At 33.5% G+C, this 16,172-nt stretch overlaps 1 protein-coding gene across 1 annotated transcript; it reads right to left on the reverse strand.

Annotated features, from left to right (window-relative positions):
• Positions 1–7,792: 7,792 nt before the first annotated feature.
• Positions 7,793–15,701, reverse strand: LOC114302532 (U11/U12 small nuclear ribonucleoprotein 59 kDa protein). The gene is made up of 9 exons (XM_028247567.2): positions 15,350–15,701; positions 13,977–14,319; positions 13,788–13,871; positions 12,753–12,818; positions 11,897–11,969; positions 11,024–11,412; positions 10,651–10,691; positions 9,568–9,695; positions 7,793–8,430 (listed from the first exon to the last, which is right to left on the reverse strand). The coding sequence occupies exons 1-8, from the start codon at positions 15,550–15,552 to the stop codon at positions 9,617–9,619; spliced, it is 1,278 nt and encodes a 425-aa protein (XP_028103368.2). The 5' UTR covers positions 15,553–15,701; the 3' UTR covers positions 7,793–8,430; positions 9,568–9,616.
• Between the last annotated feature and the right edge of the window lie 471 nt (positions 15,702–16,172).

The following is a 16,172-nucleotide window of genomic DNA, read 5'->3' on the forward strand; positions in this document are numbered from 1 at the left end:
GAATAATTAAGAACATCTCCACCGATTTATTAAGGGGTTGTTTGGATGACCTAAATAAGTGTATTTTTTGTCTTTTTATGAAAATATGTGTAAAAAAGTAGAGAGGTGATGTGATGAAAAAAAGATAAAAAAATAAAAATATGAATTATTTGGGACTTCCCAAACTTGGCCTAAGTATTTCATTAAATTTGACTGAAAAAAATTAGAGAGATTCACTAATAAGTTTCATATTTTAGCCTTGTAATTCATATAATTTCATATTTTTTCTTATGATTCATTTAGTTTTTTTAGATATGTAATGACTCATTTGTCAGTTATATTGTAGTGTCACATTTGAAAAAAGTACGTTAAAGAATTTTTAATATTACATCATACTCACCACGTTAAAGTGTTATATTTAGAAAAAGTATATTAAAGAATTTTTAATTTTTTTAGATTGTTACATCATACTAATCACGGTGAAGTGTCATGTGTCATGTTTGGGAAGAATACACGGAGTTTTTAATTTTTTTAGAATATCATATTATACTCGCTACATTGTTACGTTTGGAAAAAGTACACTAAGATTTTTTTTTTTTTTTTTGAAATCCCACATCATACCCGTCACGTTGTCACATTTGAAAAAAAATACACTATGGAGTTTTTATTTTTTTTAGAGTATTACATCATATCCGTCACGTTATCACGTTTGAGAAAAGTACACTAAACAGTTTTTTTTTTTTTTAGAGTATCATATCATACCTACCACACGTTGTCACGTTTGAGAAAAGTACACTAAAGAGATTTTTTTTTAAAGTATCACATCATATACATCACGTTGTCACATTTGAAAAAAATATACTATGAAGTTTTTATTTTTTTTAGAGTGTTACATCATACCTGTCACGTTTGAGAAAAGTACACTAAAGAGTTTTTTTTTTTTTTAAATGTCATATCATACCCACCACACATTGTCACGTTTGAGAAAAGTACACTAAGGAGATTTTTTTTTTGAAGTGTCACATCATATATATCGCGTTGTCACATTTGAAAAAAATACACTAAGTAGTTTTTAAGTTTTTTAGAGTGTTACATCATACCCACCACGTTGTCATATTTGAGAAAAATATAGTAAAGAATTTTTATTTTTTTTGAAATGTCACATCGTACCCACCACGTTGTCATATTGAAAAAGTATACTAATAAGTTTTTTATTTTATTTTTTTGAATAAAAATTTTAAAGTGTCACATCATATCTGTCATGTTGTCATATTTAAGAAAAATACATTAAAGAGTTTTTAATTTTTTTTGAATTGTCACATCGTTGGAGTGTCACATTCATACTTGCCACATTGAAGTATCACATCATACTTATCACATTAATAAAATGGTATAGTTATCCATCAAAACACTACCAAAATAAAAAATAGGACTATATGGAAAGAAACTCTCCACTATTAGGACTTAACAGATTAATAGAAAAAACTTAGAACTAATTGTTTGTAAGATGGGATTTTGGTAAATATCCCAAAAAAATATGAATTCCTTTATTTGATATCATTCACTCTAACAGTGAATTTGTAGTTATCAAAAAAATATAGGTCATCCAAGGGTTAACCGATAAGAGCAAATGAAAAAAAAAAAAATCTACTCTATGTTCCATACATTGTAGGAATCCCTAATGTGTTGAAACTATGGAATGGTCAATTTTGAAGGTTAGGAACCTGAAATTCAATGACCAAAAGCTGAAATTTCAATTCTTTTGGAAACGGGTATCCAATGATTTGATATGAGTAAAAAAATACAAAATTTCACACACAAAAAAAACCCCTACATCTATGAATAACTCAGCGAATTCTCCAAATCTGATAAACCAAATCAAAATTTTGAAGCTTTTCGCTAATGGGTTGTTGAAAATGTTTAAAATTTCAGACAACAACACATCAGAAAGAAAGAGAAAGAGAAAGCACAAAAGGAAAACACAAAAGAACAAAAGTGAAAAAAGAGAATACACCCACAAATACAAACACAAAGAAAGACAAAAAAAAAGCACAAAATACGAATCTTTATGCGGTTAGTTGAGTAGAGAAAAACGAGGAAGGAGAGAGAAGATGGGTTGAGAAAATAGGGGTTTGGCCTCAAAAACAACAAAAGTTATTCTGAGAAATAGAATGGCTTGTGTTGAAGAGAAAAATGGCAAATGAGAAATAATAAGATTAAAGACTGGAATGAAAATCCCTTGATTTTTGGGTTATCAATGCTTGAATTGGATAAACGAAAGTGTGATGGGTCCAAAATGAGAGAGAGAGTGAATGCAAAGAACAACGATGATTTCAATTGAATGATTTGCAAGCCAGTTCGCAGTCCAAACCATGGTTGTAAACTGGGAATTGTTCAGTTAGCTGGATGATCGAGAGACAATCGGTCGGGTATCTAGCCGATCGTTCAGTGGGTCCCACTCCCAACGTACACGCACAGTAAACTGGTGAAAGCTGGCCCAAGTCCTCGATTTGGTGAAAGATTTGGAATTTTCTCAATTTGATACAACTTTGATGAAATCATTGGAGACCAAAAAAGTGTACTTTTTCACCAAATTTAAATTTGATGATGGATTTGGTTAAACGTTGGAGATGGCCTAATACCTTTTTTTTTTTTTGGCTAATCATATTATTATGAAGTATTATGTGATTGTGCTCTCAAACTATCGAAGATAAGTTGGATGTGATGGATCTAGGGGTGAAAATCGGCCCGTTGGTTTGCCTAGTCTGCCCAATTCAGACCTATTTTTTTAGGATTTAGGAAAATTGTTTTAACCTATAGAATCGCGTTAGGTCAATATTTTTAACCCAGAGTATTAGTGAGTTACGTTTAAAATTTATACTTTCAACCCAGTCTGATCCGATTCGTCTGGTTATTAAATTAATTAATTATATATTTATTTATTTATAATGCATTAAAATATATATTTTTTGTTGGGATTTAGATTTTATTTTTGTTGATTTTATTGAAACTCACATTTGTGGTGATGTGTAATTAAATTTCTTTAACAAATTTTTTAATTTATACACAAAATCTTTCAATTTATAATGATGTCAATATATTTATTTAAGAAATATAATGCGTGATTAAATTTAATTATCGAATGTTTTAATTTTTTTTAACATATAGCCCCAATCGGTGGGTTTGAGATTTATAATTATTTTTTAGACCGAGTTTGGATAGACACAAAACCCCTTATTATTATAATTATTTTTTGGATCGAGTTTGGATAGATATACAAGCCCAATGTTAAGATTCGGTCAGGTTTGGATAGACACAAAATCTCTTATTATGTAGTGTTAGTCCAACCCGAATCTAGCCAAGCCCGACGTTTGTCCACCCCTAGATAGAAGTGGACATCGACCAGGTCGGGCCGGGCCGAGTTTGGCTTAAGCTGACACTACATAATAATAGACTTGATACGTGACAACTCTCACCTCTGATTAGTGTTAAATTGTGATTAAGCATGATCAGTAATTGATTAGGATGAAATCCTAAATTGTTGTGCAAGTGTGTTGTTTTAATGCATTTCTATATGTTTGTCATTGAATGATCTGTTCATGTTTTAATTTCGAATTGCGAATTGAAAAGTCTTATCGACGACCGATTCAGAAATTGATTGGTGTTTTATACTAATTAAGAATTGTAGGATTTTATGGTAGGTTTAATTAAAATTCAATTTGGAATGATTAAATTAGAATAAATAATGTTAATTTACATTAGCTTGAGTTATTACACAATTGCCATTGAGTGGGCCACCTTTACAAACCTTGTTTGGAACTTAATTCACACATTTGACACACCATTCTTTATCCATTTTCTAGACCAAACCGTGAGTAAGAGAGAGAGTGGGAGAAAATTGAATTCATCTAGAAATTTTGCTTGAATTTAGAAGAATTGAAGAGGACTTGCAAAATTAGGCTACCATACTTGCAATCCAAGACTTAAGGTAGGAAATTCATCCCCTTAACCATGAATTGAAGTTGTTACATGCATTGTTCATGAAGGTTTCATTGAAATTATGTTCAATTGGTGAATAGTGTCAAGAATTAGCTTAAAGTGTTGATTTGAGAGTGAATTCATGCATGCATGTCCATATCATAGAGTTTGAAGTTATTTTTCATGAAATTCTTACATGCATGTTCATATTTTAGTTGTGGTCCAAGAATTCACCATGTTTTAGAGTTCAATCTTGCATTTGATCATATTTTTGAGCATTAGAGTTCGTGAGAACTCATGCATGTTATGTTCTTGTATTGTTCTTCAAGTTTCATTCAAAATTGTGTTTAATTGTCATACCTTTGGGCTTGATTTTATAAAATGATCTTTGAAATATGTTGTATTATGGGTTTCTACGTGTTTTCCAGAAAATTGGCCCAAAAGGTTGAGTTTTGATATGTTTGATTCTTGGTTTGAGCTTTGGAAGCAAATATGGAAAACCCAAATTTTGGCTTCCACGCTCGAGTGACCACCTTTGTGTTCAGAGCTCCGCTCGAGCGACAGAATGCTGGCTCAAGCGTAGATTGCAAGCTCTCAGGTTTTTGCGTGTACAGATGCACGCTCGAGCGACGACATCCACGCTTAAGTGAGGAATTATGTCTCACGCTCGAGCGAGCATCGAGCGGAGAATTTTAGCAACCAGTACTTTTTGCATTTTTACAGACCGCTTGAGCGAGGGAGTCTACGCTCGAGCGACCCCTCTGTTTTGGTAAGCTCGCTCGAGCGGAGAAAGCCACGCTCGAGCGAGACCCCTGTTTTCAGCAAATTTTGAAAAGTGTTTTAAAGTATATTTTTGCATCCTCATTCCATCTTAGGTATTCCTAGGCCATGTTTAAGGCATCTTAATGAGGATAATATTATAGAACCACACCAAGCCATTTAGGGGCTAAGTTATTAATCCCAAGCGTGTAACTTAGTGTGTGTTCATTCTGCAACTGTGTAGGGTTGGCACCCGAGGACGCTGACTAGCTTGTCTATAGCCTAGTAATCTGTGAGTAACAATGTTGTAAAGATACGTTCAATTATAATTATTTTTGAACGATTGGTTGTACTGCTTTCTGAAATGACAATGTTTACTGAATGAATGTTTGTCTATTTGTAAACTGTACTCGTGGCATCCATAGCAACTTACTGTTACTGTTACTACTACTGTACTGTTACTGTTACTGCTACTGTTATAGAGATCATTGTCAGTTCCAATGTTGGGAACTACTACTGTTTATTATCTTGATGGCCATCAACTGACTGTTCGGTCTGTTAAGACCTACTGTACTGTTCTACTATTGGATGTATCACGTATGACTGCTATGATTTCTAATTGACTGATATGACATGAAATATGAGATACTGATTGAATAACTGATCTACAGATGCAATTGACCGTTTTAATCACTGAAAGGACATTCATTCTTAACCCCTTTACACAGTTGTTATTTACTAGGCTTTAGCTCACTGTTTATATATGTATGTAGGTGGGCAGGCACCGGACCGAAGTTAGGAGCGTCAAGTTAAGCTCTCATTTTGTCAAGCCAACCATTGTGCCTCACTTCGAGGTTCCAAGTCTGTTCAAGCCAAGGCTGTTTTGGGGTGTTCCAGATTCACCCTTTTGTTTCTGTTATGTAATGAATGTTTAAGACTTTTGACTGTACAATTATGGTGAAGGGATTGGATCTCTAACCTGTATGTTACGCGTATCTGATATGTATATATGTTTATGGTTATGATGTGGACTAGTCTATAAAAGTTTTTTTCCACTCAGATTTTCACAGCTCATTGGACATCTTCTATTTACTGTTTGGCTTCCGCCAGCCCCTTACTCTGTACTATTGTTATTACTGTTAAGCAGGCCTTTGGTAATCACGGATTACTGGCTGGTTACGATACACAACCCTTAGGGGAGGGTTTGGGTCGTGACATGATATCTGCCCAAGCCCAACCCAAATATCGAGCTAACCCAAACTCAGTTCAAAAAAACTATTACAAATTCCAAGCCCATCTATTACACACACATACATATATATAATAATTTTTAATACAAAAAATAAAACATTCCCCGATTAAATCAATCATACTTTGCATTTCATAAATAAGCATCCATAAAATAACACATCCATCAAAGCCACACATCCATCAAAGCCACATCCCTCCCAAAAACATTCATAAACATTACACTTCATAAATTCATAATACTCTAGTCCAGTAATTTTTCAAATGCATTAGAGCATCTTCGATGGTTAATCAAATTTGTCATCAAATTTAAGTAAAAAATTGATCTGATATGATACGTTCCAATTGTTTCATCAAATCTAGCTGGTCGTCTAGTTTAGAGTAAATTTTAATGAAAACTTCCCCAATCCAGTCATTCACCTAGTCATTCGACCGATTGTCTATCTAGTTGACCAGCTGGTCATCAACCAATAGTCACTTACGAAATTTGATAAAAGATTAAACGCTCCTTTAATTTGATAAAAGTTTTGATTTTGCCTTTATTTGATATGCCTTTAATGACATGATTGGAGTCCAAAAAGTAGACATTTTTCATCAAATTTAAATTTGATAAAATATCTGAATAAGAGTTGGAGATAGTCTTAGACAAACACTAGAAGATAAAAGAACAAAAAAAAATAAAAATAAACAAATGATAAATAAATAAATAAATAAACCATTCATTGTTCAAACACATTTTTTGAAATTGAATTCCTTGAATTTCTTCAGCAAGGCCATGGCTAATTCAACATCTCACAAGTCAAAGCAAATCCTATTGAGAATAAAAACAAAAAATTTTAAGTTACACGAGTACAATTATATAAAAATATAAGAATACACAAATACATAATATATAACTACTAGCTCAAGTTCCCCTACTTCACTGTCATCATATGAAGAGCTACAATCACCATTAATGGTTGTTCTTGATGACACTGTTTTCCCTATATTATCAACAAATAAAAATATTAATTTAAAATAAAAATCAAATTAAATATTAATTGGGCTAGGCCGGGCCAGAAACATAAATTTCAAATTCAGCCTATTAATTTTGTGAGCCTATGTTATTAGCTCAGCCCAACCGTATAAACTAAAATATTATTCCCAAATTTTGAAAAAATAAGACTGAATTGGGTGAGTCAGGTGGATCGATATCCACCCCTACCCTAGGTGGATCTAATGTTGCCGTCGATTACGTTTGATTGATTTTTTTTTTTTCCCCTAAAAAGATATTTAAAATTTAAAAGTAATTAATTTTTTTGTAAAATTCAACTCTTCTAATAAAATAATTTTTTAATTTTATCAATTTAATAAAAAAATAATATTTTAATCATTAAACTCAATATACAAAGAATATTTAAAATATTATTTTTATTGAATTTAATAACTAACATACTTTTTTTTGGGGTTAATTTTACTTAACAAAAATTAAAAAATGGTTTAAATTGACAAAAAAAAATTAAAAAAAAAAAATTTGTTACAAGGTCAAACCTTGAATTTTTTTTAATAATTCTTCCAAATTTATTTTATAAAAAGAATAATAAAATTTTTAAATTTTAAATTAAAAAAATTAGTCTAAAAAAAATTATATGAAAGTAATGAGGTTTTTTCATTTTTATCAAACTAAAATTTTAAAATATTTTAGAAAACAAATTACAAAACTCAACCAAACTAAACCAAACTGGTTAAATTCCTGTTCAATTCTACTATTTTAAACTATAAAATACATTGATACTACTCAAAATTAATTATAACTATAAAATCATTCCAAAAAAATTTACAAGCATGCTTAGAAATTCAACAATTTTCTTCAAATTAATTTTAATAAAATGTATAAAGACGTTATATACCAAATGTTACATAAATATAATTTTCAATAATATAAGGAGTTTAAAAATCTTATAAATAAAAAAGGCTCAATTCTATTCCTTTTGATCTTTAATTTGAAACCCCAGAACTTTGAAATAGAACAACAAAAGCAAGACACCCATTAAAGGCCTAGGACAACCGAGAAGTGCTGCAGACCCCCAGTGACGTGGCGCGCCCCCACTGGCTGAAAAAAAAAAAAAACAATTTTTTTTTTTACCCAATCATGGAGCTACACCTCAGTGGGGGTCGACCCCCAGTGGGGGTCTGAAGCATTTTGCTAGGACAACCATAGAGGGTTTCAAATATTCTGATAACATCATTGAAGGCGAACTTTCCATCTGCAGGCGATCAGGCCTCATGATTTTACGCCATTACCTAATGCATTTAGGCAAGCCAATTGCTAGGTGTCGTTTTCACATTCCATTCTCTCTCTTCTGAGGCACAAGTGATTGTTTCATGAACTCTGAGAATCATCTCTGCAGCCTCGGTTGCTGAGAGCAATACGGCCTGCTTAACTTTAAATGATTCAGAAATCCCAATCTCCGCCATGCCAGCTAACTGTTAAAGATCCGACAGTTGGAAGTAATTTAGCAGTGTCACAACTAGCAAGCAAAGGGTGATTAACAGTTTGACAAATGCGAGCAAAAAACTTTTAAGAACACAGAACTTGGAATACAGAAACAATGATAGACAGGCGTGAAACATGTGGGTCCCACCCTTTGTCTCATGTCTATGATTGTTTCTGTGTTCCTAGCACACCTCAATGCGAGCCCATGGCCCCATCCCTCTATTGGCTATGTTATTGTGAAAGTCATCTCCTAGAAGGCTAGAACCAAATTGGTCTTTGAAGTTGCTCCATTTGAGCAAGCTGATCATGGACAATGTGACTTTCTATTGTAGACATGTGTTGCATTCAATTCCACATTATGCTGCCCCATTCATCCTAAGTGTAATGTGGGCCACATGTAAATAAATCTCAGCCACACAATCACTTACTGTGGGCTTTTTGCGTCTTAATTCTGTGTATCTACCATTTTCGTATGAAAAGAAAATCTATATAATGACAATGGCTATAACTGTTATGTTATGATGTTTGAGTATCACTAACTCAAATTTTACCAAACTAAACTAAAGCTTTGTGCCACAATCAAATGGAGTCCACTATATGAATCATTTTTCATCATTCCACTCTGTTAAAAACTATATGCTCAACCAAATTAAATAAATTCATATAATTTTTTACTATCACGTCCAATGTTAATTTAAGTCTTCTCCTTCTCTTAGCATTTCTATTTACGGTGATTGTGTCACTCTTCCTTATTGTTGCATTTACAAGTCTCTGTTGTGCATGACAAAACCATCTTGCACGTTCTCTCTCAACCTACCTTCAACTAGTGCTACTACTCATGTTAGTATTTCATGAATATATTCATTTTCATTTAGTGCTACTCCTCCAGATCCATTCATTAAAAATTTACTAATCCAAATGCAACAATAAAGTTTGCTATTTCCACCTTGTGTAAGGGATGAAAAGGAGAAAAAGAAATTAAGAGATAGATAATTAGAGGTTGAGTTATCTGCTATTCCAGGAAGGAAAGCATGTTAGTATGTGTGTCCAACACAAACTATGCTTACCAAACCAACAAAAGACCTTTAAACCTTTAAAGTCAAGGGATGATATCATAAAATACATACCAGATACCCTAATACAACATCGGCCACAAACTTAGCAATTCAGACAGAGTCATTCAGGCTGCACCAGGTAGGATGCCCATATGTCATCTGCTGGAGGTGGTGGTCGAACCCAGTGCCCTGGTATTCGTCTGCACCAAAGCATGGCATTAGAAAAAGTTGGGCTAGTTCATAAAAGTTATAATCTGATCCCAATGAGAACAATAAATGAATTAATGCAGCATTAAAAATAGTGAGTGAGATCAACAATGCTTGATATCTATAGACTATAAGCAATACCATTATGTTGTACACAAGGACAAGGGCAAATTTTAGTAAATCGTGTCTCCTCAAGTAATTGCAATTTGTCATGGACTGTCCAGGAAATACCAAAATTGCCATTTTTTTCACAAAGAACTGTCCAGGAAATATATAAAATGGTAGTATACTCTATCAAACTTGAGTCCTGTGATATATTTTGAATAACCTACTGGGTGACAATACCTCGTGGCTTGTGCTGTTGGCAAAAGGCAAGATTCTCCTGACCTTGCTGTAGACTAAATTGAAAAATGGGACAATAGAGAAATAAAAGTGATGTATCTACTCATGAATGCATTCCCTAAATCAATTAACCATTAGTTGGGTTCAGACCTTACTTGGGCATTGTAATCTGTGTCTATGCACTGATTTTTTTGGAGTTGTTCTCGGTGAAAGAATATAACAACTGGGGCTTGGACAATAAGTATGTTATTTTTCATTTATATTTTAAATTCACAATATTTATTTTTCATTTATATTTTAAATTCACAATATTGTCTTTCAACCAATGGACATGGACATGTTTTCCATGATGGCAAAAGTGGTGGAATGGAAGTTCTTTTTTGCTCTGATAATAGTACTTTCAAGGTTGTTCCATTGTGACGTGATGAGTGTCATGGGTTCAAATCAAGGAAACAACCTCTCTGCATGCAGGGGTAAGACTACATACATCTGCTTCATGTTCACTATAATATATACTGATCTCATTATTTGATATAACGGACACCACAAATAGAAAACCTATGAGAAAATGAGCATTTTACAAACGAAACTACTTGGCAATCTCACCTTCCCCCTGGTCTTATATATTGATCCCATGTTCTTCTAACCTGCATCCACAATGAAATCTTTTTAGTTCAACTAGTTATGACTCAAGGACTGAGTAAACAATAATGAAATTGAAAAAACAAGGCAAGTTCATGTTAACTAATTTAATACAGTGCTTGTGCACATACATGCACCCAAGCATGGACAACTAGAACTATGAGAACAAGAAACAGCCGCAAGTACAACAGATACCACACAGGCTATCTAATCACAAAGTTGGTCAAGTTATCAATTAAACAAATATATTTCCCTAATAGAAGACATCTAGCCTCCGAACATTACCTAATTATGTTAGTATAGCCTCTAAGAACTTAAAAATACCAGCTAAAATTACCTCTATAAGTGTTCCCATGTCGGTATTGCTGCCATGATAATAGTGATAAAACTCAATTGGTAAACCAGCCACAGAATCATATGCCCTAACATGACTTTGTCCTTCTGATCCTAGCTTTCTAGATTCTTCACCAGTGACTGCACTTGAGCCTCTTATGTTTTCACTCTGAGTTGTCTGGTCTTGACTATCCTCATTTTGACCATTATTACCACTTGCAACTTTTAAGTCAGGTTCGCGGGCCTGAATAATTTTTCTAAAGTCCTCTGCAGTTGCAATTGCCTCCTTAGCAGCATCGGTGTCAGCTGCAGCCATCTCTTGGCGCCCCTCTTCCTCAACTGCAGCTTGAACTTTTTCAAGGAACTTATCATCCTCCTCTGGGAGAAAATGGCCTGCATGATTACAGAAAATATGTGATTTAAAGTAAAGAGAGGACCAATGGATTTAACTGGCACATTATTGAAGTTTGATTTCTTGTGTACACGGGCACCATATTTAACTACCCCAGTGTAAAGCGAAGTGAAAGACAAAGCAAAGAACATTGTTCAACACTTGAAACCAAAAATAAATTAACATGAAAACCCCCAAGTCTCTAAGAATAACGAAAACAAAAATCTATCAGTAGACCATTCTACAGGGAAGCACAACTAACCCTAATTACCATTTGTTACCTTTAACATTACATACTTGTTTAAGGTTGTGATTGGATCATGAATTTGAGTAGGAATATATGGAGGAAAGGAAAAGGGAAGGGAAAAGAGACAAAAAGTGAGTTGACAATATAAAAAGTGAGTTAACATGAAGGCATTTGAAGCATAAAATTTACATAAAACATATACAATTAATCATAGTGACAAAATGCATGGAAATGCACACCTTGTTTTTTCAATTTTTGGATCCTGATAGACCGCAATTCTTGCAATTTCTCCACAATCAACACAAGTTCAAGCTGAGAGTCATAATCTTGGTTAAAACTGGATTAACCAAAATGGAAAAATAACAAACAATAGCAATAAATCAACCAAAATAAAGCAAGAGATTGCCTAACAAATTACTAATCCTATAGCAGTAGATAAGAGAAGTCCTGCAGAACTTACAGAGGCAACACATGCCAGAAAAATGGTATAACCCCAAACACACAAGTTCTAGAATGAGGAAAAGTACAAAATAGGTGCTAAACTACTACAAAAGAATGTAATAAATAGAAGCAAAAAAAATCAACAAAAATCTCATTTGGGCAGATTAGTATACAAACAAATTGTCCACCAATTGATTGACAGCATTTACAAAGTTGACTGACAATTAATGAAGTGGCCAAAGCAATGAAATGGGATGTATAACAAACCACCTGCGGCACAGGCCAATGACTGCAAGTAAGAAAGTACCTAGTTCAAGTTGAAGTTACCACAAGGATTGGAGAAAGGCAAAGAGGTATAAATCATAACTGGCACAACATGATAGCAAAAATTGAAGAAAAAAGACACGGTCCCACATAGAACAAGATACAGAGAGTGATCTGTATAGGTGATTCCAACAATTGCAATGAAGCATGTTTGTTGAAAACAAAAATGTATTTTAAGATGTTTTACATGGATATCAGACCATCTCAAGCTTTCAGCAACACTCATATGTATTTACTAGAAACTCATATACTAATCATGGGATGCTAGAAACATATTAACAGTTGCTACTACTATGAATGAATTCTGAAGTGCATTCTTGTAATTCTCACCTCAGATTCTAATATCTTTTTCTCTTCTTTTGCTTTCAGTTTTGCAATTTCCTTCATCTTTTCTACCTGCATACACACATGCCTAAAATGTTAGCTTCCATTACTATATCAACCTGATGGACAAAGGTTTATATATACATTTCAGTGCTCCAATGTTTAGACCTAAATAATGAGAATATAATCCTAATTACAAACAATCAAAAAATAACTGCAGAAACATGACCTTGAGAGAACAAATGCCGGTGGGTGATGATATCCAAAACAGAAAACCTTAAATCTTGTTACATTCTTTAATTTTTGCTCCTCGTAAACTTGAGAACATAGTTGCACAAAGCGGGAGTAGGAGCAAGAACGGGGGAGCAAGGGCCCTATAGAAGAGTTTAAAGTTGGGGGAGGAAGAGGGAGTGAGAGTGGGAGTGGGGGTGGTGGTGGGAGCGAGGAGCGAGGCACCAATAGAAGTTTCCTAATACTAAGCTTGAGATATAGTAGGGTACACATCATGAAGTGCAAGTTTATAAATGCAAAAACAACAAAATAATGTATTGAGTTCATAACGATGACACGGCAAATTTTTTTTTTGTTGTGTGTGTGTGTGTCAAAAAGCATGAACCAATGTTCAATTTGTTAGCTTCATTCCATCGTTTCTGGCCATCTTCTCTGATCTCTGTAGAGTTAACAAAACCACCCTGCTTTTGTTGGCCCATTTAGCAGAGTTCTATGTATTCCAAACAAATTCAGTGGGTGCCACTTTTATCCTCCCCCATCAGTACTATAAAGTGAATCTCATAAAGTTAATAAATAGCTGGTTAAACACTCACATGTACTCCTGGGTGCAATATCCAACTCAATTTCACCCTTCCGAAAGAAAATCCAGGCAAAGTGCTGAAGACATTGTTTCAAGAAATATCTATGTAGTCAAATTTAAGTATCTACTCGCTTGTGTGTCACTAACTCATATTGTACTCAAGGAACCACTAACAATATCCAAATATTGTTGCATGCATGCAAAGATTCAACATATAGTAAGCTTATTACCTTCCGTTTTGCAATAACATTTGCAATCTCTCTAGCCCTCCACTCGTCAGCTTCTTGATCAGCTTTGTCAAATTGCTCATGTTCCTAGACATCATTCAAAGATATATAAATGCAATCAAAATTATCATCTTCCAAGCTTAGTCAATAAAATAGAGAAGGGGAACAAGTGTAGATTGAAGATGTAACCACCTTCGCAAGCATTTCTGCAATACGCCTCCTCTTTCTTTTCCTCCAATTTTTGTTTTGTTTGGACTTCTGCATTTTATTAGCTAATCTTACTGCTGCAGACTTTTCCTCCCACGGACTTGTTTCATTCGTGGCAACTCCAAATGGCTTAAGTTGAGCTCCTAACTTTGATATTATAGCATTTGCAGCTTGCAATGGACATGACTCCTGCGATAACAAATCAATTTTATTATTATCAAGAAACCTAGGGAGGCTAAGTAATGAAGTCTCCGTCGATCCAGTATCTACATCCACCGCAGACCCTTTACCATCTTTGATCCTGATCAATCCCTCTAGCTCCTTTTTCCTATTAAGAATTTATAATTCATGTCAAAACTAATGTTCTAAACCTTTTTACTAACAAATACATACAGGGTACAACTTCATATCCCAATCCAAATAGTTAGGTGTGGATTTACATTGTGCCTTGTGGGGGCAATTGCCCCCATGCAGCTTTTGAAAAACTACTGTAGATATAATTTTGTTTACCAAACCAAACTAAGCCTACATGAAGTAAATGAAGGGCAATAATTTGCCTGGATTGAATGTGTTTCTATCCCTAATGGGTCCCCATCGCTTTGGTTATCAGGTTATGTTTGTTTTAACATTGCGTGTGCCCTTCAGGATTGGTCTACCTGTTTTAAACTTTTTCCCATCTCTTTATATCTTTCGATCTCTCTCACGCTCGTCTATTTGGAGTAAATTTCAGTTATCACTCTCTCCCTAACTCTCAGTTGCATTCATCTTTTGGAAAATACTAGAAATGCCAAAGGGGAATAATTCTAGAACACAAGAATCTATCCTCACTTGAACTTTTGGGGTAGAAAGAATGATAAACCTTAAAAAATGACGAAGACCAACAATTCAAACAAGACCATCATGCATAATTTTCGTAAGATCATTTGTAAAGTCAATTTGTATATCAATAAAAATCGAACTTTTCATATTCCTTTCGTTTGATTGTCAATTAGGAAAAAAAAATCCGAAATTCACCCCTGCAAATAGTTTTGATTGAAATTTTGAACACTAATATACTAGACCATATAACTTTCACCAACTTCCACTGCAACAATTTCAATCTATCAATTATCATTGTAAATTAAAATCACATCTTATCAATAAATATTTAAATTTTCATATTCAACTTCATTCAATTGTCAATTAGGAACAAAACCCTGAATCCACCTCTGCAAATAGCTTTGATTGAAATTTCAAACACCAATATACTAAACCACATAACTTTCACCAGCGATTTAAGAGTATGTAGCTTCGTATTCCATTGCAATAATTTCAATCTAACAATCATCATTAAAATCTGAACAAATTAAGCAACTCACATAGCTTTTGCGAGATCGATTGTGTTGCGTAGATCTTGAAGGCTATCAAGCACATTTGTGTTCTGCCAAAAAGCGGTCGACAATGGCGGAGCTGAAGGTAGTATCGGAAACCAGGGCTGAGGCATGGTGTGTGTGAATTGAATTGGGCGGTTCATTGGAATCATTGGATGAGTCATTGGGTTCATAGAGTTTGTTGGCTGCATTATAGTCTTTTCGAGTGTCTCTTTCACCTTCAAACCTTAGCAGAGGCGAGGACTGGCAAGGGTTGAGTGGCAGAAAATGGCGCCAGGAGCACGGGGGCCGGCAAAATTGCGTGTTTGGTTGCTGAGAAAACAGGGGAAATTTGGCATCATATCATTTACCTTCTTTCTTTTCCCTTTTATTTTCTCTGTAATTTTTAATTTCATAATAAATTATTTTTTTTATTAATAAATTATTAAATCAATTATTAATTTTTAACAATATTAAAATTTTATTTTAATTAATAATTTAGGTAAGTAGTTAAAATTTTTATTTTTTCAATTAATTTTATTAAATAAAAATTTTTCATAAGGGAATATATTTAATTTTTTAAACTACAATAAATAATTCATATTTTAAATAAATTTATGAGAGTGTATTTCATCTCAAGTGGATTGAGAAAAACACAATCAACACCCAAAGTTCTTTTATTAATGTTAAAACGATCAAAATTAATATAGATGGTGAATAAATTATTAAATAAATAAAATTAGATATATATTTTAATATAAAAATAAAATAACAAAATTATTTTTTCATTCATATAACAATAGAATTACTGATATAAAAAAAAAAAGACCTA

Source organism: Camellia sinensis, chromosome 5 (assembly GCF_055761805.1).
Source record: "Camellia sinensis isolate YWXY chromosome 5, ASM5576180v1, whole genome shotgun sequence".
Taxonomy (NCBI): Eukaryota; Viridiplantae; Streptophyta; class Magnoliopsida; order Ericales; family Theaceae; genus Camellia; species Camellia sinensis.

What these genes read in the sequence shown, in the direction of transcription:
- LOC114302532 (XM_028247567.2), bottom strand. Translation starts at nt 15,552, where the DNA reads ATGCAGCCAACAAACTCTATGAACCCAATGACTCATCCAATGATTCCA. An exon ending in ATCGATCTCGCAAAAGCTAT is followed by an intron (nt 14,320 to 15,349) that starts GTGAGTTGCTTA and finishes AATTCTTAATAG; the next exon opens with GAAAAAGGAGCTAGAGGGAT. An exon ending in AAAAGATATTAGAATCTGAG is followed by an intron (nt 11,970 to 12,752) that starts GTGAGAATTACA and finishes TATGACTCTCAG; the next exon opens with CTTGAACTTGTGTTGATTGT.